Source organism: Anolis sagrei, chromosome 3, assembly GCF_037176765.1.
Source record: "Anolis sagrei isolate rAnoSag1 chromosome 3, rAnoSag1.mat, whole genome shotgun sequence".
In the NCBI taxonomy this organism is placed as follows: domain Eukaryota; kingdom Metazoa; phylum Chordata; class Lepidosauria; order Squamata; family Dactyloidae; genus Anolis; species Anolis sagrei.
In genome coordinates, this window is record NC_090023.1 from 1,135,955 (window position 1) to 1,161,112 (window position 25,158).

Here is a 25,158-nt window from a genome sequence, read left to right on the forward strand (position 1 = left end):
CGTGCAGAGGATGTCCCTCCCCTTTGGGTGAGCTCAACCAATGAGGAGGCTTGGAGGAGGAAAAGGCGTTTGTATTTGAGTAAGGGCATTGCTTCAGTCCCCACTTCCGGGCGTGGGAGGCTCCTCCCCTTCCGGCTTGGCGGGCCCGCCCTCCTGCAGGCGGCGCTGGACCAAGACTGGCATGAGGCGCACGTAGGCCGAGATCAGGCGCTGATTGGAGCGGACCAGCTTCCCCGCGCAGCCCTCCAGGCACGCCTCCTGCCATAGAGAGAGAGGGAAAGAGAGGCACCGCTGGGATCAGAATGGCGGAAGAAGCCACAGGAAGTGGTTTTCCCCCGCACTTCCGGCGCCTTTTGCCCTCACCTCGCTCCCGTCTAGGCCTCGCTGGAGTAATCCCGGGACGCAGCGCCGGAAGCAGAGCTCCGTCATCCGGTTGTAGACCAGCAGGAAGTCCCGCAGCTGGAACAGGAAGGAGACAGATAAGACGTTTGGACTACAACTCCCACAATCCCCAAGTGTTAGGAAAGCAAGGCCTAGCTCAGGCCTTCCAGGCACTTTGGACTACAACTCCCACAATCCCCCAGTTTTGGGAAAGCTAATCCCTCTCTCAGAGCCCAGCTGGGCCCTCCAGGCGCTTTGGACTACAACTCCCACAATTCCCGACTGTTAGGAAAGCAAATTCCTCTCTCAGAGCCTAGCTAGGGCCCTCCAAGTGCTTTGGACTACAACTCCCACAATTCCTAAGTGTTAGGGAAGCAAAGATCTCTTTCAGAGCCGAGCTTGGGCGCTCCAGGCGCTTTGGACTACAACTCCCACAATCCCCAAGTGTTAGGGAAGCAAAGCCTAGCTTGGGCCCTCCAGGCGCTTTGGACTGCAACTCCCACAATCCCCAAGTGTTAGGAAAGCAAAGATCTCTTTCAGAGCCTGGCTTGGGCCCTCCAGGCGCTTTGGACTACAACTCCCACAATCCCCAAGTGTTAGGGAAGCAAAGCCTAGCTTGGGCCCTCCAGGCGCTTTGGACTGCAACTCCCACAATCCCCAAGTGTTAGGAAAGCAAAGATCTCTTTCAGAGCCTGGCTTGGGCCCTCCAGGCGCTTTGGACTACAACTCCCACAATTCCCAAGTGTTAGGGAAGCAAAGATCTCTTTCAGAGCCTAGCTCGGGCCCTCCAGGCGCTTTGGACTACAACTCCCACAATCCCCAAGTGTTAGGGAAGCAAAGCCTAGCTTGGGCCCTCCAGGCGCTTTGGACTACAACTCCCACAATTCCCAAGTGTTAGGGAAGCAAAGATCTCTTTCAGAGCCTAGCTTGGGCCCTCCAGGCGCTTTGGACTACAACTCCCACAATCCCCAAGTGTTAGGGAAGCAAAGCCTAGCTTGGCCCCTCCAGGCGCTTTGGACTACAACTCCCACAATCCCCAAGAGTTAGGGAAGCAAAGATCTTTTTCAGAGCCTAGCTTGGGCCCTCCAGGCGCTTTGGACTACAACTCCCACAATTCCCAAGTGTTAGGGAAGCAAAGATCTCTTTCAGAGCCTAGCTCGGGCCCTCCAGGCGCTTTGGACTACAACTCCCACAATCCCCAAGTGTTAGGGAAGCAAAGCCTAGCTTGGGCCCTCCAGGCGCTTTGGACTACAACTCCCACAATCCCCAAGAGTTAGGGAAGCAAAGATCTCTTTCAGAGCCTAGCTTGGGCCCTTCAGGCGCTTTGGACTACAACTCCCACAATCCCCAAGTGTTAGGGAAGCAAAGCCTAGCTTGGGCCCTCCAGGCGCTTTGGACTACAACTCCCACAATCCCCAAGAGTTAGGGAAGCAAAGATCTCTTTCAGAGCCTAGCTTGGGCCCTTCAGGCGCTTTGGACTACAACTCCCACAATGCCCAAGTGTTGGGGAAGCAAAGCCTAGCTAGGGCCCTCCAGGCGCTTTGGACTACAACTCCCACAATGCCCAAGCGTTAGGGAAGCAAGGCCTAGCTTGGGCCCTCCAGGCGCTTTGGACTACAACTCCCACAATCCCCAAGCGTTAGGAAAGCAAAGATCTCTTTCAGAGCCTAGCTTGGGCCCTCCAGGCGCTTTGGACTACAACTCCCACAATCCCTAAGCGTTAGGAAAGCAAAGATCTCTTTCAGAGCCTAGCTTGGCCCCTCCAGGCGCTTTGGACTACAACTCCCACAATCCCCAAGTGTTAGGAAAGCCAAGCCCTCTCTCAGAGCCTAGCTTGGGCCCTCTAAGCGCTTTGGACTACAACTCCCACAATTCCAGAGTGTTAGGAAAGCAAAGATCTCCTTCAGAGCCTAGCTTGGGCCCTCCAGGCGCTTTGGACTACAACTCCCACAATGCCCAAGCGTTAGGGAAGCAAGGCCTAGCTTGGGCCCTCCAGGCGCTTTGGACTACAACTCCCACAATTCCTAACAGCCGTCCCGGCTGTTAGGAATTGTGGGAGTTGTAGTCCAAAGCGCCTGGAGGGAAGGATGGGAAGCCCCGCCCCCTTGTTTGGGAAGACTCACGCTGCGCAGTTGCTGCTGCTGCTCGCTCTCCGCCATCCTGCGTCACTTCCGCTTTGCTTCCCCCTTGACTCCTTCCTTCCTTCCTCTCTCTCCCCCCGACCCTGGGGCCGCCGTGACGTCGCTTCCGGTCCTCCCGGGGGCCCAAGGCGGCGGAGGAGGAGGAGGAGGAAGGCGACGTGGCCCCAGTTCCGGGAGAGAGGGAGGGAAGGAAGAGGGAGGGGCCTAGAGCGCACCTGTGCACCTGGGAGGCAGGTACACAAGCTCACCTGTCCCCCTCCTGCTCCTCGTCCAGGATGACGGAGGGGCTGATGAGCAAGGCGGCCACCATGGAGGTCCCCATCCACGGCAACGGAGACTCCCGGCGGATGGGACCCTCCACCACCTCCGAGGATGATGGCCTCGAGCAGGTGCATTGAGGGAGGGGCTCACCTGGAGAGGGTGGGTGGGGGTGGGGTGGGGTAGCAGGGGAATTGAGGCAGGGGCTCACCTGGGGAGATTGGGTGGGTGAGGGGTGAGGTGGGGTGAGGGTCCCTCAGAAGATGATGGCCTCGAGCAGGTGAATTGAGGGAGGGGCTCACCTGGAGAGGTTAGGTGGGTGGGGAGTGGGGTAGCAGGGGAATGGAGGGAGGGGCTCACCTGGAGAGGTTGGGTTGGTAGGGGGTGGGGTAGCAGGTGAATTGAGGGGGGGACTTACCTGGGGAGATTGGGTGGGGGGGTGGGGGGCGGTCGAGCAGGTAAATTGAGGGAGGGGCTTACCTGGGAGGTTGGGTGGGTGGGATGGGGAGAGGTCAAGCAGGGACCCGTATTACTCGTAGTAATAATATTATTATTGGTGTTGTGGTGGTGCTTGAGTAGCAGGCAAAATGTCAGGAAGAAATGCTGCCAGGCCACAGCCCTACAACCTGGATAAGCACACAACTGAGGGAGGGGCTTACCTGGGAGGTTGGGTGTGGGGGGGGTGGGGAGGGGTCAAGCAGGGACCCGTATTACTCTCAGTAATAGTATTATTATTGGTGTTGTGGTGGTGCTCGAATAGCAGGTGAAATGTCAGGAGGAAATGCTGCCAGACCACAGCCCTTACCTGGGGAGATTGGATGGGGGCTGGGGGTGGGGGTGGGGGTGGGGAGGGGTCAAGCAGGGTCCCTTATTACCATTAATAGTATTATTATTATTGGTGTTGTGGTGGTGCTCAAATAACAGGCGAAATGTCAGGAGGAAATGCTGCCAGGCCACAGCCCTACAACCTGGATAAGCACACAATTGAGGGAGGGGCTTACCTGGGGAGATTGGGTGGGGGGTGGTGGGGGTCCCTCAGATGATGATGACCTCGAGCAGGTGAATTGAAGGAGGGGCTTACCTGGGGAGGTTGGGTGGGTGGGGGGTGGGGAGGGGTCAAGCAGGGACCCGTATGACTCGTAGTAATGATATTATTATTGGTGTTGTGGTGGTGCTCGAACAGCAGGTGAAATGTCAGGAGGAAATGCTGCCAGACCACAGCCCTACAACCTGGATAAGCACACAAGTGAGGGAGGGGCTTACCTGGGGAGATTGGGGGTGGGGAGGGGTCAAGCAGGGTCCCTTATTACTCATAGTCATAATATTATTATTGTAATATTATAATATTATAATATTATTATTGGTGTTGTGGTGGTGCTTGAATAGCAGGCGAAATGTCAGGAGGAAATGGTGCCAGACCACAGCCCTACAACCTGGATAAGCACACAAGAGAGCCGTCATTCCAGCCGTGAAAGCTTTCCACAATACATTATTATTATTATCATTATCATTATTATTATTATTAGAAACATAACAAGATGAGTCCACAGCAGACACTCTGCTGGCTGTTGCATTGGATCCCATGTCGGACACATTATTATTATTATTATTATTATTATTATTATTATTATTTGAAACACAACAAGATGAGTCCACAGCAGACACTCTGCTGGCTGTTGAATTATTATTATTATTATTATTATTACTGTTATTATTTGAAACACAACAAGATGAGTCCACATGTCAGACACTTCCCAAGTGCCTAGGACTATTATTATTATTATTATTATTATTATTATTATTATTATTAGAAACATAACAAGATGAGTCCACAGCAGACACTCTGCTGGCTGTTGAATTGGATTACACATTGGACACTTATTATTATTATTATTATTATTATTATTATTATTATTATTATTAGAAACACAACAGGATAACACTACAGCAGACAATCTGCTGGCTGTTGTACTGGGTCACACGATGGACACTTATTATTATTATTATTATTATTATTATTATTATTGGACACTTATTATTACCACTCAGAGGATAATGGCCTCGAGCAGGTGAATGGAGGGAGGGGCTTACCTGGGGAGATTGGGTGGGGGGTGGGGGTGGGGAGGGGTTAAGCAGGGACCCTTATTACTTTTAATAATATTATTATTATTATTGGTGTTGTGGTGGTGCTCGAATAGCAGGTGAAATGTCAGGAGGAAATGCAGCCAAACCACAGCCATAATTATTATTATTATTTTACTGACACAAAACCACAATATGTCACAGCAAACAAGATCTCTGTGCTAGGTTTCATATCACAAAATCATAAGTCGATCCCTTTCCTAAGTGTCTATTTATTTGTCGTTTCACGGCAAGCAAACTGCATTGAGTCGCCTTTTTGGGCTGAAAAATGCGGTATAGAAATAAAGCAAATAAATAAATAAAATAAATAAGCAGTCAATTATATTATATTTCTAACAGAACAAAGCAAACAAACAGACAAAACACAGAATTTGTGAGTTTGGTAGTTGGTTAAATGTCCTTTGAGCAGTCTCTGGCCACTTGGAGTGCCTCTGGTGTTACTATAAGAAGATCCTCCCTGGTGCATGTGGCAGGGGGTCAGTGGTTTGCTCTTCTCCGCACTCGCATGTCGAGGATTCCACTTTGTAGCCCCATTTCTGAAGGTTGGCTCTGCATCTCGTGGTGCCAGAGCACAGTCTGTTCAGCGCCCTCCAAGTCGCCCAGTCTTCCATGTGCCCAGGGGGGAGTCTCTCATTTGGTATCAGCCATTGGTTGAAGTTCTGGGTTTGAGCCTGCCACTTTTGGACTCTCGCTTGCTGAGGGGTTCCAGCGAATGTCTCTGTAGATCTTAGAAAACTATTTCTAGATTTAAGTCGTTGATGTGCTGGCTGATATCCAAACGGGATGGGCTGGAGATAAAGTGGGGTATAAATATATATGATAACAATATTATTAAGTATTATTATTATTATTATTATTACTGCTTTGAGTCCCATTTGGGAGAGATAAAGCAGGATATAGATGATGATGATGATGATGATGATGATTTATTTTATTTTATTTTATTTGTCGTGTCAGGGCAACCAGTTAATTATATTACATTTCTAACAGAACAAAGCAAACAAACAGACAAAATACACAACTTGTGAGTTTGGTAGTTGGTTAAATGTCCTTTGACCAGTATCTGGCCCCTTGGAGTGCCTCTGGTGTTGCTGCAAGAAGGTCCTCCCTGGTGCATCATGTGGCATTGTAGCAGGTGGTCAGTGGTTTGCTCTTCTCCACACTCGCATGTCAAGGATTCCACTTGGTGGCCCCATTTCTGGAGGTTGGCTCTGCATCTCGTGGTGCCCGAGCACAGTCTGTTCAGCGCCTTCCAAGTCGCCCAGTCCTCTGTGTGCCCAGGGGGGAGTCTCTCATCTGGTATCAGTTCTGGGTTTGAGCCTGCCACTTTTGGACTCTCGCTTGCTGAGGTGTTCCAGGGTTGTGCTTAGTCTGGAACCAAGTGTCTATGACTGTGTGATGTATCGAATAATAATGCATTCAGATCTGAATAGAGTGGCCTTTTGCAGTTGACGCCACTTGTGTTTAAGTGCAGGCCAAGGTCTTGCCGGCACTTAAACACAATCGACACTGACAAGATTACCATCAATTGGTTGCAAAAAGCCACCCTACTGGGATCTGCATGCATTATGCGCTGATACATTTATTTATTTGGCAGTTTTGTATAGCGGTCTTCTCACCTCCATCGAGGGACTCAGGCCGGTTTCCAACATCAATATTACAACAATCATTAAAAACATCGTATTCCAAATTACAGTAAAACAATAAAAGGCAAAATACAGTCATATAATTACAATGGTCAGTCGTCATCACGCAGTCATAGACACTTGGGAAAGGGATCGACTTGTGATTTTGTGATACGAAACCTAGCATAGAGATCTCGTTTGCTGTGACATATTGTGGTTTTGTGTCGGTAAAATAATAATTATTATGGCTGTGGTTTGGCAGCATTTCCTCCTGACATTTCGCCTTTAGAAAAAAGGTGAAAATGTGGCTGTGGGACCAGGCAATGGATAATGTTTGACTCTGGCATGGAAGAGGATTTGGATAAGTTAAGCGGAGTAATCATTACTAGATGGCTAGCTCAACAGCCACCAGGCGGGCAATCGCTAATCAGAGTGTATGTATACTGTTTTAATCTATATTTATTAATGTTCGTGTTTAATTGTTATATTTGTTATTCTGTATTTTATGATGCGGCATTGAATTATTGCCAATTGGAAGCCGCCCTGAGTCCGTTCCCCCCCCCCCCCCCCAGGGGTTGAGAAGGGCGGGATAAAAATGTTTGAAATAAATAAATAAATTGAGGCACTGCACCCGGTGTGCCAATCACCACTGGGACCACCTTGACTGGATTGTGCCAGAGTCTTTGCAGTTTGATCTTTAAATCCTCATATCATGTCAGCTCATTATTATTATTATTATTATTATTATTATTATTCTAATGACACAAAAAACACAGTATGTCGCTATCGCAGCAAACGAGGTATATATGCTGGATTTTGTATCACAAAATCACAAGTCAAACACTTCCTAAGCATCTAGGACTGTGTGATAGCTGGAGCGGGGGGGGGGGGGGGGGGGGCTTGAGGGGCTTCACCCCCCTCCCCCCGAAATTCTCATGGTGGTTCGCGAAAAGGCCTTACTGGTACATTATTTAAACTGTTATGTTTATTCATATCGTGATCTGATCACCATGCTCCATATATCCCAGATGCACAGAGGGGGTATTATTGGGGTAACGATACAAAAGGTTTGCTAGGGTAGATCCCCAGCCCCGCTCCCCCCTGAATCAAAATCCTGGCTATGGGCCTGGTGTGATATATTGTATTTGTTTAATAATCATTATAGTATTATTATTGTTGTTATTATTATTGTTGTTATTGTTATTATTATTTGATACACATACAAGATGAGTTCACAGCAAACAAAATCACTCTGCTGGCTGTTGTATTGGATTATACGCTGGATACTTCCCAAGTGACTAGGACTGTGTGATGTATCAGCGCATAATACATGCAGATCCCAGTAGGGTGGCCTTTTGCAACTAATAGATGGTAATCTTGTCAGCACTGATTGTGTTTAAGTGCAGGCCAAGGTCTTGAGGCACTGCACCCAGTGTGCTGATCACCACTGGGACCCCCTTGACTGGCTTTTGCCACAGTCTTTGCAGTTTGATATTATTATTATTATTATTATTATTATTATTATTATTATTATTATTGTACTGACACTAAAACACAGCATGTCACAGCAAACGAGATCTAGATGCTGGATTTCGTATCACAGAATCCCAAGTCAAACACTTCCCAAGCATCTAGGACTGTGTGATTTATTGTTATTATTATTATTATTATTATTATTATTATTATTCTATTGACACAAAAACACCGTATGTCACAGCAAATGATGCTGGATTTCGTATCACAGAATCACAAGTCGAACCCTTCCCAAGCGTCTAGGACTTTGTGATGTATTATTGTTGTTGTTATTATTATTATTATTGTACTGACACAAAAGCACAGTATGTCACAGCAAACGAGATCTTGATGCTGGATTTTGTATCACAGAATCACAAGTCGAACACTTCCCGAGCGTCTAGGACTGTGTGATTTATTATTATTATTATTATTATTATTATTATTATTATTATTACTTTACTGGCACAAAAACACACTATGTCACAGCAAACAAGGTATATATGCTGGATTTTGTATCACAAACTCACAAGTCGAACCCTTCCCAAGCATCTAGGACTGTGTGATGTATTATTGTTGTTGTTATTATTATTATTATTGTACTGACACAAAAGCACAGCATGTCACAGCAAACAAGATCTAGATGCTGGATTTCGTATCACAGAATCGCAAGTCGAACCCTTCCCAAGCGTCTAGGACTGTGTGATGTATTATTATTATTATTATTATTATTATTATTATTATTATTATTCTATTGACACAAAAGCACAGCATGTCACAGCAAACGAGATCTCTATGCTGGATTTCGTATCACAGAATCACAAGTCGAACCCTTCCCAAGCGTCTAGGACCATGTGATGTATTATAGTTTTATATATAGTGTTTTTAAAGTTGTTTTTGTAATTGTGATATATGATATTTTAATGAGTGACTGTGAGAGCCGTTCAGCAGTGGAACTCTCTGCCCCGGAGTGTGGTGGAGGCTCCTTCTTTAGAAGCTTTTAAGCAGAGGCTGGATGGCCATCTGTCAGGGGTGCTTTGAATGCAATATTCCTGCTTCTTGGCAGAATGGGGTTGGACTGGATGATGGCCCAGGGGGTCTCTCCCAACTCTTTGATTCTAGGATTCTATGAGTGTATATGTTTTTATGGCTGGAAACCGGGCTGAGTCCCTCAATGAGGTTGAGAAGCTCGGTATAGAAAACTGTGAAATAAATAAATAATAAATTATTTATTGTCACAAAAGCACAGTATGTCACAGCAAACAAGGTCTATATGCTGGATTTCATATCACAGAGTCACAAGTCGAACATTTCCCAAGCGTCTAGGACTGTGTGATGTATTATTATTATTATTATTATTATTATTATTATTATTATTATTCTATTGACACAAAAACACAGCATGTCACAGCCAACGAGATCTAGATGCTGGATTTCGTATCACAAAATCACAAGTCAAACACTTCCAAGCATCTAGGAGTGTGTGATGTATTTCCGAATGATGCGTGCAGATCCAAGTCAGGTGGCCTTTTGCGATTGACAGATCGTGATCTTGTCAATGTATATTGTTTCCAATGCTAGCTTAAATCTTTTGGCACCTATTATTACTACTGCTATTATTATTATACACAACAAGATGAGTCCACAGCTGTTGGGGTTCAGCCTGAGTTTGAACTTGAACCTGATTCTCTGTTTGTTCCTCCTGATGCTAATGAAAGTATATTTACTGATGCTAGTGGAAATGTACCTTTTGATGCCAATGCTCCTGAAATTAGTGAGGAAGAATCTGCTGTAGGTTTGGAAAATGCCAATGTTCCTGAAATGAGTGAGGAAGGAACTTCTGTAGATTTGGAAAATGAAAGTACCAGTGTTCATGAGAATGTTTCAGAGGGAAGCCATGACCTTTCACTCCCTTCTGCACCTGGGAACCTTAATGAGAATAGAAGGGGCCAGATCTGGCAAGACAGAAGTAAATCACTCCGCTTGCGAAGGTCTTCCAGATTAAAGGAAATACAAACAAGGGCTTCAAAACAGAAGGGCGGTTCACGGAACCGATTCTTGAGTTTTAATTGCAATACGCCAGGCTGATTGCCTCAGTTCAGGCATCGTTTCAGAATTGATGAAGACCATGGCAGTTCTCCCGGTTCCCTGGCCATAGTTTGGGAAGATTTCTAGGATATCAAGTACGGTTAGTGGATTGCTAACAGGTTCCAGTATTTTGCAGTGTGGCTTTGGGTTTTGATCTTGTCCATTTAAATTCATGTTTGCTGATTTTGCTGTGGCTTTTGACTTGCATTTTTCCTTGATTTTGTAACCATTTTTCTTCAATAAAAAAGGATTGTTTTTCACAGCCAAGTGTGGTGGAGAGTTATCTTAGGGCCTCGTTCCCTGCTCTGGATTGCAACAACAGCAAACAAGATCACTCTGCTGGCTGTTGTATTGGAGCATACATCAGACCCTTCCCAAGCATCTAGGACTGTGTGATGTATTTTCGAATAATGTGTGCAGATCCAAGTCAGGTGGCCTTTTGCGATTGACAGATCGTGATCTTGTCGATGTTTATTGTTTCCAAATGAGGCTGAGATCTTTTGGCACGGCACCCAGTGTGCCCATTATTACCACTGGGACCACCTGTACTGGTTGATGCCAGAGCCTTTGCAGGTCGACCACAGCCTCGGAGGAAGGTGGCAAAGGCTCTTCCGATGCCCCTCGTGGGTGCAGGAGCCCCTCCCCACACGCCTTGTCATGGCATCATTCAACTGGAAGACTCCTCGAGACCTTCCGGTCGAACCCTCTCCTGCCAGGCAGGAAGGGACCATCCCTTTGCCCATCTCTGGACACCTTCTGAACTAGGTGGCTGTGGTCGAACGCCATCATCTGTTATGGTTCTCCTGAAAACACCATTGTAATTAGCATAACAAAGAGTTAGACGGGACCCCCAGGACCACCCAGTCTTTCCTCCTAACCCTCCTCCTTCTCCTCCGCAGGACCTGCAGCAGGTGATGGTGTCAGGGCCCAACCTGAACGAGACCAGCATCGTGTCCGGGGGGTACGGCGGCACCGCCGAGGGCATCATCCCCACCAGCGCCATGAAAGGTGGGGGCCGCCGTGGGGCCTACCTGGGCCCGGCTGGTCAGCTGGCTGGACTGGGGTTCCGTAGTGGGGGGACTTGGGCTAGACAGCCACCAGCGAGGGGCCCTCCCTTGGAGGTCCACCCCACTCTCCCCCAAGCCTAATGCGGGACCCCAAAGTGGGGGGCCACTTTCCTTGCAGTCATCTCTCTGGTTGGTCTGTCTGTCTGTGCTGCTACCACTCCATGCCTTCATCTTCTTTGTCCATCTGTCTGTTGCGCCACCACACCCCTCCTGCCCCCCTCCCCTGGGGCCCCCACCCACCCACCCCTCCCCCCTCCAGGCGCGCTCTCTCTGCCCCTCCCCTCGCGAGGACCACTCATCTCCCCCAGTCCATCAGCCGCCATCCGGATGGCCAGCCAGGCCGACCCCTCCACAGGTATTTGCCCCCCTTCCTCCCTTCATTGGGGGAAGGGGCTCTCTGGGCTTCGGGGGGGGGGTCTGGGAAGGAATCAGAGGGGGGGTGTCCCTGGCCTTGAGTCCCATCTCCTCATCCTCCATCAGCTTCTCATCATGCTAGGCTTTGTTTTGGTTTTGCAAGGGAGGAAGGGGTGATCCGTGCGCTCTCTTCTAAGGACCCCTCCCCACTTCCTTGCTTCTGCCTCGCAGGCTCCAGCCTGCACCACCAACCGCACCCAGCGCCCCCCATGACCGGGGAGGAGGCAGCCGCGAGGGGGGTGGCCGTGGAGAAGTTCGACATCATGAAGAAGTGGGGCATCAACACCTACAAGGTGAGGGGACTATGGCGGGTGGCAGGTGGGGGGGGAGAGAAGAAATGGGGGGGGGTTCTGAAGTGGAGAGATGGAGGGCCCCCACACCTGACCCTCCCCCCTGACCCCCCAACCTGACCCCGCAGGAGACTCAGAGTGGATTACAATGCACATATACATTTATTTATTTAATTATGACATATATATGCCGCCCTTCTCACCCCGAAGGGGACTCAGAGCAGCTTGCAAGCAATATACAATAAATAAAATAAATCCAATATCTTCCTAGACCTCTCTCTTTACTCTGGTCCCAGAGTAGCAGTTGGTGTTGTGGGGAGGGGCTCCTAAATGATGACACTGAAGACAAGATGGCACTCTCTTCTTGGCCCCTCTCTTTACAACCATTCAATGCCAGTTAGATATATAACATATATAGACGGATGCAGAGGCAATTTAACATTCCAGCTTTCCGGCTTCATGAGGATAGGCTTCTCTCACACAAAGGTTTTCCTCACACTCCTCAGGATGAGACTTCTCTCACACAAAGGTTTTCCTCACACTCCTCAGGACGAGGCTTCTCTCACACAAAGGTTTTCCTCACACTCCTCAGGACGAGGCTTCTTTCACACAAAGGTTTTTCTCACACTCTTCGGGACAAGGCTTCTCTCACACAAAGGTTTTCCTCACACTCCTTAGGACGAGGCTTCTCTCACACAAAGGTTTTCCTCACACTCTTCAGGACGAGGGTTCTCTCACACAAAGGTTTTCCTCACACTCCTCAAGACGAGGCTTCTCTCACACAAAGGTTTTCCTCACACTCCTCAGGACGAGGCTTCTCTCACACAAAGGTTTTCCTCACACTCCTCAGGACGAGGCTTCTCTCACACAAAGGTTTTCCTCACACTCCTCAGGATGAGGCTTCTCTCACACAAAGGTTTTCCTCATACTCCTCAGGACAAGGCTTCTCTCACACAAAGGTTTTCCTCACACTCCTCAGGACGAGGCTTCTCTCACACAAAGGTTTTCCTCATACTCCTTAGGACGAGGCTTCTCTCACACAAAGGTTTTCCTCACACTCCTCAGGACAAGGCTTCTCTCACACAAAGGTTTTCCTCACACTCCTCAGGACGAGGCTTCTCTGACACAAAGGTTTTCCTCACACTCCTCAGGACGAGGCTTCTCTCACACAAAGGTTTTCCTCACACTCCTTAGGACGAGGCTTCTCTCACACAAAGGTTTTCCTCACATTCCTCAGGACGAGACTTCTCTCACACAAAGGTTTTCCTCACACTCCTCAGGACGAGACTTCTCTCACACAAAGGTTTTCCTCACACTCCTCAGGATGAGGCTTCTCTCACACAAAGGTTTTCCTCACACTCCTCAGGACGAGGCTTCTCTCACACAAAGGTTTTCCTCACACTCCTTAGGACGAGGCTTCTCTCACACAAAGGTTTTCCTCACATTCCTCAGGACGAGACTTCTCTCACACAAAGGTTTTCCTCACACTCCTCAGGACGAGACTTCTCTCACACAAAGGTTTTCCTCACACTCCTCAGGATGAGGCTTCTCTCACACAAAGGTTTTCCTCACACTCCTCAGGACGAGGCTTCTCTCACACAAAGGTTTTCCTCACACTCCTTAGGACGAGGCTTCTCTCACACAAAGGTTTTCTTCACATTCCTCAGGACGAGACTTCTCTCACACAAAGGTTTTCCTCACACTCCTCAGGACGAGACTTCTCTCACTCAAAGGTTTTCCTCACACTCCTCAGGACAAGGCTTCTCTCACACAAAGGTTTTCCTCACACTCCTCAGGACGAGACTTCTCTCACACAAAGGTTTTCCTCACACTCCGCTATGATTCTATGACGCTAGCTTTGGCCCACTAAATCTAACAGGCTTTGGCCTACTCACTCTTTCAGTGGTTGACTCGCAGTTTTGTAATCAAAAATACCTAGCTAATACTTAATATTCCTGACACAGGTAGCTTTTGAAAAGTTCCCCAGCATGTACATCTTTCCACATTTCTACAGGCCTGAATCCTCTTGGTCCAAAGGCTCCGTCCCTTACCCTTTTCGTAGTCCTTTTACTCATTGGTCAAGCAATGAAAACATCCCACGTGTCCACATTTTACCTGAGAATGGCCTCAATTCTCAACAATTCCCCTGTCCTGTGTCCCCTCCCCCCCCCCCCCCCCCAAATATTTCAGTGCACGAAGCAGCTGCTGTCGGAGCGCTTTGGCCGTGGATCTCGGACGGTGGACCTGGAGCTGGAGACGCAGATCGAGCTGCTGCGCGACACCAAGCGCAAGTACGAGTGCGTCCTGGGCCTGGCGCGGGCCCTCACCAACCACTTCTACAGCCTGGTCCAGACCCAGCACGCCTTGGCAGACGCCTTCTCCGACCTCAGCCAGAAGTCCCCAGAGCTCCAGGTGAGCCAGTTCGTGTGTGTGCGTGTGTCTTGGGGGTGTCCAGAATGGAGGAAGGAGGGGGCACCTTTCGGGCAATTTGGGGGTCCTTTAAGCTGCTGGACAGGTACAGTTGCTGGGCAGATTAGGAGACCTTTGTTGCACTCCAAAGTTGGGAATCACCTCTGTACTTAACACACACTCTAGTCCAAGGTAAACCAGCAAAACAGTTTATTGAAGAATGTATATGAAGAGCAATTCAGCAAAATAGAATAAACTAAAGTCCAAATATCAGGAATAATCCACAGAATTCAAAGTACACGAGTAGCATCCAAAATCAGGAACACAGAAGCAGAATACACCCAAACATGGGATTCAAGAACACTCCCGAGAAGCTCTGTGTTGACGGAACGTAAGTCTCCTATCTAACTGCTCATTAGTCTGTCCACATTCATGCTCTGAGATCAGTTCTGTTTTCTGACTTAACGGGAATGTGGCCTTCAGACAGAGACTGCTCGTTTTCAGGACTTAAAATCTCTTACTCACTCTCGTACATCCTTGCAGACCTAGTGTCATCAGGCTGACTAACAGGGCCAGAATCCCCAGAGAGATCAGGTACAAGCACAATCAAAGGCTTGACTACAATAATTCTTTGGAGTAGGCCATCCAGGGCTTGCGTGGCTTAAAGTGTAGCTGACCAAGGCTTCTCTTTCACAGTCCCAGACAGGGAACGGTCGTCCACGCTCTAGTTACATCCCGAATAGATTACTGCAACGCACTCTACGTGGGGCTGCCTTTGAAGACTGTTTGGAAACTACAGCTCAGAAATTACAAACGGCTCGGAAATTACAGCTAGTCCAACGGGCGGTGGCCAGATTACTAACTGGGGCGACATACAGGGAACATACCACCTCCCTGTTATGCCAGCTCCACTGGCTGCCGGTTCACCTCCGAGCCCAATTCAAAGTGCTGGTTTTGACCTATAAAGCTCTATATGGTTCTGGCCCAGCTTACTTGTCCGAACGCATCCATCCCTACGTCCCACCTCGTAATCTAAGATCATCCGGGGAGGCCTTGCTCTCGCTTCCATCAACATCGCAAATGCGTTTGGCAGGGATGAGAGACAGGGCCTTCTCAGCTGTGGCAGTTGTAATCCAGAGCAGGGAACGAGGCCCTAAGGTAACTATCCACCACACTTGACTGAAAAAACAATCCTTTTTTATTGAAGAAAAATGGTTACAAAATAAAGGAAAAATGCAAGTCAAAAGCCACAGCAAAATCAGCAAACATGAATGTCCATGAACAAGATCAAAACCCAAAGCCACACTGTAACATACTGGGACCTGTTAGCAATCCACTAACCGTACTTGGTGTCCTAGAAATCTTTCAAGACGATGGCCAGGGAAACCGAGAGAACTGCCAAGGTCTTCATCAATCTAAAACGATGCCTTAACTGAGAAAGTCAGCCCGGCGGAAGGCACTTAAAGCCGAGGAATTGGTTTCGTGAAACGCCTCCCTGCTTTGAAGCCCTTGTTTGTATTTCCTTTAATCTGGAAGACCTTCGCAAGCTGAGTGATTTACTCCTGTCTTGCCAGATCTGGCCCCTTCTATTCCCATTAAGGTTCCCAGGTGCAGAAGGGAGTGAAAGGTCATGGCTTCCCTCTGAAACATTCTCATGAACACTGGTACTTTCATTTTCCAAATCCACAGAAGTTTCTTCCTCACTAATTTCAGGAGCATTGTCACTAATTTCAGGATCATTGACATCAAGAAGTACATTTTCATTAGCATCAGGAGGTACAAACCGAGAATCAGGTTCAAACTCAGGCTGAACCCCAACAGTGGCCCCCCGCCTATGGAATGCACTCCCAAATGAGATAAGATCAACTCCATCCCTCCTGGCTTTTAGGGGAAAAAATAAAATTGTGCTTTTGGGACCAGGCCTTTGGGCAGCAGACGTAATTTGCACCTTAGTGGACATTGACCGGAATGGCGTTGCGTCAGATGACGTTGTGATTTTGCCTTATTGTTTTAACTAATGCTACATGTACTGGTTTTAATGATTGTGTAATTGATTGAATGTTTAGGTATTTGATTGTATATTGTTGTAATTGTGATGTAGCGGCCTTGTACCGTTGCTAATGTAGGCTGTTCTGAGTAGTCCCCCCCCCCCTTTCAGGGGTGGAGAAGAGACGGGGTACAAAGACCAGAAATAAGAAATAATAATAATAAATAAGAGGCCCCTCTCCCCATGTCTCCCAAAATAAAGCCCAGCACCCTATTTTGGGGAAGGGGGTCCCTCTCTCCCCTAAAAGGTAGCTGCAGGAGGGAGGTATGCATGGTGTCCAAGTGTCCAGGTGAGGGGTCTGGGGGCTCCCCCCTCCCAACAGTCCCTGAGCAGCCCACCACCCCATTTCTACCCCCCCCCCCCAATTGGCTGCCCGCAGGAGGAGTTTGGTTACAACGCGGAGACCCAGAAGCTTCTTTGCAAGAACGGGGAGACTCTCTTGGGGGCCGTGAACTTCTTCGTCTCCAGCATCAACACCTTGGTCAACAAGACCATGGAAGACACCCTCATGACGGTCAAGCTGTACGAGACGGCCAGGTATACCGGGGGGGGGGGGGCAAAGAAAGACACTGGTCATTGAGAGGCCTTTGCTGTCTCAAAATAAGCCCACTTGAGGAAGGAAGGCCCGTTGGACGAGGGGGTTTACTAACAAAAGACCCTCCTCATAAATGTCCAGCAGAGTCACTTATATCGGCAGCAGCGAGACCCGGCACCAGTCGCACAAAGTGATAGAAGAACACAAACACAGAGATGAATGTTCTCTCTTCCAAAGGAGGATTGTCTTTGTAGTAAAATAATATGGTTGCACTATTTACAAGGACAAGGTGTCCACAACACAAATAAACAAATACATAGAAGCTGGAGCTTTCTCACATGAGGCTTCTCTCATACTCGGCCTTCCTCACAGAGAAGCCTCCTCACGCAGACTGAGGAGCTACCTCACTGAGGCAAAGTAACACTCACAGGCTTCGGCCTACTCACTCTCCTCAGGATGACACTAGCTTTGGCCCACTGACTCTGACAGGCTTTGACCTACTCACTCTCTTCAGGAAGACGCTAACTTTGGCCTACGGACTCTTGACAGGCTTTGGCCTACTCTCCTCAGGATGACACTAGCTTTAGCCCACTGACTCTAACAGGCTTCGGCTACTCATTCTCCTTAGAAGACACTAGCTTTGGCCCACTAACAGGCTTCGGCCTATTCTCCTCATGGCGACACTAGCTTTAGCCCACTGACTAACAGGCTTCGGCCTACTCACCCTCCTCAGGACGACACTAGCTTTGGCCCAGTTACTCTAACAGGCTTCAACCTGCTTGCTCTCCTCAAGATGACACTAGCTTTGGCCCACTGACTCTAACAGGCTTCCGCCTACTCTCTCAGGACGACACTAGCTTTGGCCCAGTGACTCTAACAGGTTTCGGCCTACTCATTCTCCTCAGTGACTCTAACAGGCTTCAACCTGCTTGCTCTCCTCAGGACGACACTAGCTTTTGGCTCACTAACTCTAACAAGCTTTGGCCTACTCCTCAGGACGACACTAGCTTTGGTCCTTTAACTGTTAACAGGTTTTGGCATACTCTCCTCAGGACGACACTAGCTTTGGCCCACTGACTCTTAACAGGCTTTGGCCAATTCTCTCACACCAAAAGCGACTTGCTCCTGACACAACAAAAAACAAACAAACCCTACTCTATCTCCTCAGGAAGACGCTATCTTTGGCCCAGTGACTCTGACAGGCTTCGGTCTACTCATTCTCCTCAGGACGACAGTAGCTTTGGTCCACTAACTCTAATAGGCTTTGGCCTATTCACTCTCCTTAGGACAACACTAACTTTGGCCCACTGACTCTAACAGGCTTTGGTCTACTCACTCTCCTCAGGAAGACGCTAGCTTTTGCCCACTCACTCTGACAGGCTTTGGCCTACGCACTCTCTTCAGGATGACACTAGCTTTGGCTCACTCACTGTAACAGGCTTCGGCCTACTCACTCTCCTCAGGATGACACTAGCTTTGGTCCACTAACTAACAGGCTTTGGCCTACTCACTCTCCTGAGGGCGACACTAGCTTTGGCCCAGCAACTCTAATAGGCCTACTCATTCTTCTCAGGAAGACACTAGCTTTGGCCCACTGACTCTGACAGGCTTTGGCCTATTCGCTCTCCTGAGGACGACACTAGCTTCGGCCCACTAACTTTAGTAGGCTTCGGCCTACTCACTCTCTTTAGGACCTACTCACTCCCTTTGACTTACTCACTCTTTCAGTGCTCGACTCACAGTTCTGTGAGTCCAAAATACCCAGTAAATTTTAAATATTTCTGACAAGGCCTTAGTGAGAAAGTGTAGGTGCATCTGCGACAGAAAACGATTTATAGCATTGTTACCATTTTGCTTGAGTCAATCCCGTTGGTCCAAATGCCCTCTTTTGTGGTCCCTTTCCTCATTGGTTAAGCGACCAAAACACGGCCTCATCTTCTCCGCTGTGTCCACCTTTCAAATGGGAAAGGCCTCGGGCCAGTAGATGCCTCGTCAATGCGGTCAGCTCCACTGGACTTGGCCCGGCATCTTCTAGAATGCATCCCAGTGTTCAGTGTTTACTTTTGCTCTTGGTGGATAACAAGTCCCTCTCTGAGAAACTACACCTGACTGACCAAGCGTGAGCTAACCATGTGAGGCGGTGGCATGAACAGATAGGACATGGCCTCTTCCTGGGGTGGGGGGGAGCAGTCCGGTGCGGTCCGGTGCCACCCGCTGACCCCCGCCTCCCCGCTCTCTGTGTGTCCAGGCTGGAGTACGACGCCTACCGCACGGACCTGGAGGAGGCCAACCTGGGGCCCCGGGACGCAGGGACCTTCTGCCGGCTGGAGGCCGCCCAGGCCAACTTCCACGCCCACCGCGCCAAGTACGAGAAGCTGCGGGCCGACGTGGCCGTCAAGCTCAAGTTCCTGGAGGAGAACAAGGTGCGGTAGGACAGGTGGGCGGGCGGGGGTGGGGGTGGGGGTGCGGTCCACTCTGACCCAACTGACCCCTATCCTGCCATGGGGCGCGAGGGAGGGTGAGTGGGGCACTCAATACACTCTCCCTGGACCTTTTCATAATAATAATAATAATAATAATAATAATAATAATAATAGTGAATGGGACTTTCAATGCACCCTCCTTGGACCTTTTAACAATAACAATAATAATGATAATGATAATGAGTGAGGCACGCAATGCACTCTCCCTGGACCTTTTAATAATAATAACAACAACAACAACAAAACAACAATACTTTATTTATATTCTGCCCTTCTCACCCCGAAGGGGACTGAGGGTGGATCACAGTACTCGTCCACGGCAAACATTCAATCCTGCTTTGTATAAAGAATACAAAGACAAGACAGAACAGAAGGAGGTGCCAACAGAAGGAAGGTTGGGCTCTAGTCCCGGGGGTGCTGTTGCACTGTCCTGTATGACGAAGAGCCATCAGGACTTCCTCCTTCCTTTTGGTCGCCCAGCATTCTCACTACCTTCCTTTTGGTCGCCCAGTACCTAAGTTCTCTAATCACAGCTAAAGCTGTTTATGAATTGCTTAGGTAAACAATGAGCTAGGCTTACAGTTGGCAGCTCACACCAACCCGGGGCTTCGAACTTGCAACCTTTTTGTTGATAGGTCTAATCATTGCTGATGATTTACCAGCTGTGCTAAACCTCCGGCCCACCATCATTACAGAACAGAGGTTGAGATAGGACGGGATAGAGAAGCCCCAAATAAATAAATAAATAAACAAACAGAGGCTGTCGCCTGCCAATTGCTCATGCAGAATTGTGGGAAATGTAGTTCAGGGCAGAGCTTTTGGAGTTTGCAGCTAGAGAGGTCCTTGGTTTCCCTGAACTACATTTCTCAGAATTCTACAGGAAAAGATTGGATAGCTGGTCGTTCCATATGAGATAGATAACGCAAATATCTTGTGTTTTTATTACTTTCGTTTGGTTTTATACTATGTGTTAATGTTTTGTGATGTTCTTGGGCATCGAATCGTTGCCTCTGTCAACCGTCCTGAGTCGCCTGAGGGCTAAGAAGGCATCTCGGTTTCCTGGCCAGATGTTGATTCTTCTTGATTGGTGTTAGCCTTGTTTTGACTTCCTTCTTAACATTGTCAACATTTCTGTTACCATTGTCACAGTTTTGATCAGAGTTTACTTTTCAGTTCTTATTAGCAACTTTTAATTACAGTCCAGCAAGCAGGTAGTAAGTCATTGCAGGCCTTGATATTATACTGGTGTCTCCAAAATTGGAAGCATGAATGAGAGGAGCTAACAATTTTGGAGACACCAGTATAATGTTAAGGCCTGCAATGACTAACTACCTGCTTGCTGGACTGTAATTAAAAGTTGCTAATAAGAGCTGAAAGTATAATATTGAAGGCCTGCAATGACTAACTACCTGCTTGCTGGACTGTAATTAAAAGTTGCTAATGAGAACTGAAAGTATAACATTAAGGTCTACAATGACTAACTACCTGCTTGCTGGACTGTAATTAAAAGTTGCTAATGAGAACTGAAAGTATAATATTAAGGCCTGCAATGACTAACTACCTGCTTGCTGGACTGTAATTAAAAGTTGCTAGTAAGAACTGAAAGTATAATATTAAGGCCTGCAGTGACTAACTACCTGCTTGCTGGACTGTAATTAAAAGTTGCTAATAAGAGCTGAAAGTATAATATTGAAGGCCTGCAATGACTAACTACCTGCTTGCTGGGCTGTAATTAAAAGTTGCTAATGAGAACTGAAAGTATAATATTAAGGCCTGCAATGACTAACTACCTGCTTGCTAGGCTGTAATTAAAAGTTGCTAATGAGAACTGAAAGTATAATATTAAGGCCTGCAATGACTAACTCCCTGCTTGCTGGACTGTAATTAAAAGTTGCTAATGAGAACTGAAAGTATAATATTAAGGCCTGCAATGACTAACTACCTGCTTGCTGGACTGTAATTAAAAGTTGCTAATGAGAACTGAAAGTATAATATTAAGGCCTGCAATGACTAACTACCTGCTTGCTGGGCTGTAATTAAAAGTTGCTAATAAGAACAGAAAGTATAATATTAAGGCCTTCAATGACTAACTACCTGCTTGCTGGGCTGTAATTAAAAGTTGCTAATGAGAACTGAAAGTATAATATTAAGGCCTTCAATGACTAACTACCTGCTTGCTGGGCTGTAATTAAAAGTTGCTAATGAGAACTGAAAGTATAATATTAAGGCCTTCAATGACTAACTACCTGCTTGCTGGGCTGTAATTAAAAGTTGCTAATGAGAACTGAAAAGTAAACTCAATTCATTCCCACATATCAAATCCACCTTTATCAAATCTCTCCCTCCCCCCCAGGTGAAGGTGATGCACAAGCAGCTGCTCCTCTTCCACAACGCCATCTCGGCCTACTTTGCCGGCAACCAGACGCAGCTGGAGCAGACGCTGAAGCAGTTCAACATCCGGCTGAAGAGCCCCGGAGCCGAGAAGCCCTCCTGGCTGGAGGAGCAGTGAGGCCCCCCCTTCTGTGGCCTCGCCCCACCATGTGCCGTGCGGTGGGCGGTCACCTCCGGCCCTGGCTCCCCCTCCCCCTCATGGACCTGGACTCTCATCTGAAGCCCGGGAGGGCCGCAGCGCAGAAGTCAACCCCCCCCCCTATTTTCCCCTCTCTTGCTATTTGGGGAGGGGGGCAAAGTGATGATGACACCCCTTTCCTTTGCTCCCTGAGCCCCTCCCTCCCAGAAGGCCAAGCGTGGGAGCATTCCTCGTTTAGACACACTCCGAGTGGGAGGGGAGGGGGGCATGACCCCCTCCCTCCCCTTTGGCCCCCCCCAAGTGCCCAAGGCTTTTTTCAGTGGGGAGGGGGCGCCTTCCTTGGCCCCGCAGACTCTCATTCCAGCATTCCCACATTCAGCTTCCTCAGTCTGGGAGGGGGGGGCAACTTCCTTTTTTCCCTCTTCTCCCCCCCCCCTTTTTGGCTGCTACTTCCTGGTGTTTTATTTTTATTATAATGAGGGAGGGGCATATATGCTGCTGAGGGTCTTCCATCTCCCAAAGGTCTGGGGAGGGCAGACCCCTTGCCCTCTCCTGCAAAAGGGGAGGGGGGACAGCAGGGAGGAAGTGCCCCCCCTTCTTCCCTCCCCAGGAACCATGGACCAAACGCGACTGGGGCGGAAGGAGCGCACGCGCGTCTGTATATAGATAGATAGGTTATATATAGAGAGAAAGAGATATGTATATCATGGCCAGTCTCTGGGGAGGGGGCTCCAGGCTTCATTCGGGGCTCCCTTTGCGCCGTCTGTGGACCCCCTCCCCCCCTTGTAAAGACTCCGGAATAAACGGTACAACCCACAGAGACTCCATGATGTCCTCCTGAAAATGAGGGGGAGGCAAAGGGGGTCTCTAGCCCCCTCCCTCGCTTCCCCCCTGCTCTGAACGTGGGTCCCTCCTATTAGTTAAGACTGATGCATTGTCCCCTCTTATCCCAGGCATGGGCAAAATTGGGCCCTCTAGGTGTTTTGGACGTCAACTCCCATCATTCCCGACAGCCTCAGGCCCCTTCCTTTCCCCCCTCAGCCGCTTAAGCAGCTGAGGGTGAAAAGGAAAGGGACCGAGGCCGCCGAGGGGGGAAACAAAAGGGACCGAGGCAGCCGAGGGGGGAAAAGGAAAGGGACCGAGGCGGCCGAGGTGGGAAAGGAAAGGGCCCGAGGTTGCCGAGGGGGGAAAAGGGACCGAGGCTGCCAAAAGGGGAAAGGAAAGGGACCGAGGCAGCCGAGGGGGGAAAAGGAAAGGGACGGAGGCCGCCGAGGGGGTAAAAGGAAAGGGACCGAGGGAGGAAAGGAAAGGGACCGAGGCTGCCGAGGGGGTAAAAGGAAAGGAACAGAGGCTGCTGAGGGGGGAAAGGAAAGGGACCGAGGCGGCCGAGGTGGGAAAGGAAAGGGCCTGAGGTTGCCGAGGGGGGAAAGGAAAGGGACCGAGGTGGCCGAGGTGGGAAAGGAAAGGGCCTGAGGTTGCCGAGGGGGGAAAAGGGACTGAGGCTGCCGAGGGGGGAAAGGAAAGGGACCGAGGCTGCCGAGGGGGGAAAGGGAAGGGCCCGAGGCTGCCGAGGGGGGAAAAGGAACTGAGGCTGCCGAGGGGGAAAGGAAAGGGCCCGAGGCTGCCGAAAGGGGAAAGGAAAGGGACCGAGGCAGCCGAGGGGGGAAAAGGAAAGGGACGGAGGCTGCCGAGGGGGGAAATGAAATAGACCGAGGCCGCCGAGGGGGGAGAGGAAAGGGCCCGAGGCTGCTGAGGGGGGAAAGGAAAGGGACCGAGGCAGCCGAGGGGGGAAAGGAAAGGGCCAGAGGCGGCCGAGGGGGGAAAAGGAAAGGGATGGAGGCTGCCGAGGGGGGAAAGGAAAGGGACCGAGGCCGCCGAGGGGGGAAAGGAAAGAGACCGAGGCGGCCGAGGGGGGGAAAGGAAAGGGACAGAGGCTGTCGAGGGGGGAAAGGAAAGAGACCGAGGCCGCCGAGGGGGGAAAGGAAAGAGACCGAGGCTGCCGAGGGGGGAAAGGAAAGAGACAGAGGCCGCCGAGAGGGGAAAGGAAAGTGACCGAGGTCGTCGAGGGGGGAAAGGAAAGAGACCGAGGCCGCCGAGGGGGGAAAGGAAAGAGAAAGTGGCCGCCGAGAGGGAAAAGGAAAGGGACCAAGGCTGCCGAGAGGGGAAAGGAAAGGGACCGAGGCTGCCGAGGGGGGAAAGGGAAGGACCTGAGGCTGTCAGGAATAGTGGGAGTTGCCCAAAACACCTGGAAGGAGGGCGGGTCGAAGTTGGCCCATGCCTTTGTCCTCTTGGAACTAGACATTTCAGGCAATCGAGGGATCATCAGCATACCCACGTTGCAGTAGCCGAAGTCCAAAACTCCCAGACGGAAGGCCAGAGTTTGCCCTTGCCTGATGTTTCCGGAGGGGAGGGTCAGCATTTGCCCTTCTGGACCTTGGCTGGGGAGGAGGGAAGGTCAGCTGTGTCCCTCTGCTCTGTTGTGCCCCCTCCCCTTGGAGACCCCCGTACTCTGTTCTGTTTGGGTCAAATCAGCATGATTCTCCGTCAGAAGAAATCATGGCGTTATTCGTGAGGTGATCATGTTGGAGACAATCACAAAAGGGTGGCAAGGAAATAAAAGTGCGGCGTCCTGAAGGAAAGCATGTGGTTTCTCTGGGGGCCCTTTTCCAGTCTGGAGTGGGGTGGGATCGGGGGTCCAAGAACCTCAAGTTCTGACTACAGTGTTTATCCTAGGTTGTTGTGGGTTTTCCAGGCTGTATGGCCATGTTCCAGAAGCATTCTCTTCTGACATTTTGCCTGCATCTATGACAGGCATCCTCAGAGCTTATGGGGTCGCAACCAGTGTGAGAAGGCCTCAGTATAAGAGAGGACTCAGCGTGAGGCAAACCTCAGTGTGAAGAAGGCCTCAGTGGGAGAAATACCTCAGTGTTAGTAGGTCTCAGTCTGGGAAGGTCTGGTGTGTGTAAAGCTACTGTGTGAAGTTCCTGTGCAACTTCAGCGTGAGAAGAGGCTCTGTGAGAGCGAATCTGTTTAACCTCAGTGTTAGTTGCCCTCAGTATGAAGAGGCTTCAGCGTGAAGTAAACCTCAGTGTGAGGAAGGCCTCAGTGTGAAGGCTGCTATGTGTAAAGCTACTGTGAAGTTCCTGTGTATGTTCGGTGTGAGAAGAGGCTCTTTGAAAGCGAATCTGTTTAACCTCAGTGTTAGTTGCCCTCAGTATGAAGAGTCTTCAGTGTGA

The 25,158-nt window shown here is 49.3% G+C and overlaps 2 protein-coding genes across 5 annotated transcripts; one reads left to right on the top strand and one right to left on the bottom strand.

The window, feature by feature from the left end:
• Nucleotides 1–55: 55 nt before the first annotated feature.
• On the bottom strand, nt 56–2,589 carry TIMM10B (translocase of inner mitochondrial membrane 10B). The gene is made up of 3 exons (XM_060771355.2): nt 2,505–2,589; nt 364–459; nt 56–258 (listed from the first exon to the last, which is right to left on the bottom strand). Exons 1-3 carry the CDS (start codon nt 2,538–2,540, stop codon nt 94–96), a joined length of 297 nt encoding a protein of 98 aa, XP_060627338.2. The 5' UTR covers nt 2,541–2,589; the 3' UTR covers nt 56–93.
• ARFIP2 (ADP ribosylation factor interacting protein 2) lies at nt 2,587–24,561 on the top strand. 4 transcript variants are annotated; one of them, XM_067466381.1, is made up of 8 exons: nt 2,587–2,911; nt 11,047–11,155; nt 11,474–11,569; nt 11,800–11,921; nt 14,109–14,330; nt 16,754–16,911; nt 19,158–19,332; nt 21,746–24,561. In XM_067466381.1, exons 1-8 carry the CDS (start codon nt 2,798–2,800, stop codon nt 21,899–21,901), a joined length of 1,152 nt encoding a protein of 383 aa, XP_067322482.1. In that variant the 5' UTR covers nt 2,587–2,797; the 3' UTR covers nt 21,902–24,561. The 4 variants fall into 4 exon arrangements, with proteins under 4 accessions (XP_067322482.1, XP_067322483.1, XP_067322484.1 ...); XM_067466383.1 differs by lacking the exon at nt 2,587–2,911 and adding an exon at nt 3,049–3,060; XM_067466384.1 differs by lacking the exon at nt 2,587–2,911 and adding an exon at nt 4,831–4,849.
• The last annotated feature ends 597 nt before the right edge of the window (nt 24,562–25,158 follow it).

Bases quoted from the DNA above. Each gene is read 5' to 3' on its own strand.
- TIMM10B (XM_060771355.2), bottom strand. From the start codon at position 2,540: ATGGCGGAGAGCGAGCAGCAGCAGCAACTGCGCAGC. The intron at 460-2,504 runs GTGAGTCTTCCC...TTCCTGTTCCAG, and splicing joins AGCAGCAGCAACTGCGCAGC to CTGCGGGACTTCCTGCTGGT. The intron at 259-363 runs GTGAGGGCAAAA...TCTCTATGGCAG, and splicing joins GAGGCCTAGACGGGAGCGAG to GAGGCGTGCCTGGAGGGCTG.
- ARFIP2 (XM_067466381.1), top strand. From the start codon at position 2,798: ATGACGGAGGGGCTGATGAGCAAGGCGGCCACCATGGAGGTCCCCATC. The intron at 11,570-11,799 runs GTATTTGCCCCC...TCTGCCTCGCAG, and splicing joins CCAGGCCGACCCCTCCACAG to GCTCCAGCCTGCACCACCAA. The intron at 11,922-14,108 runs GTGAGGGGACTA...CAAATATTTCAG, and splicing joins GGGGCATCAACACCTACAAG to TGCACGAAGCAGCTGCTGTC.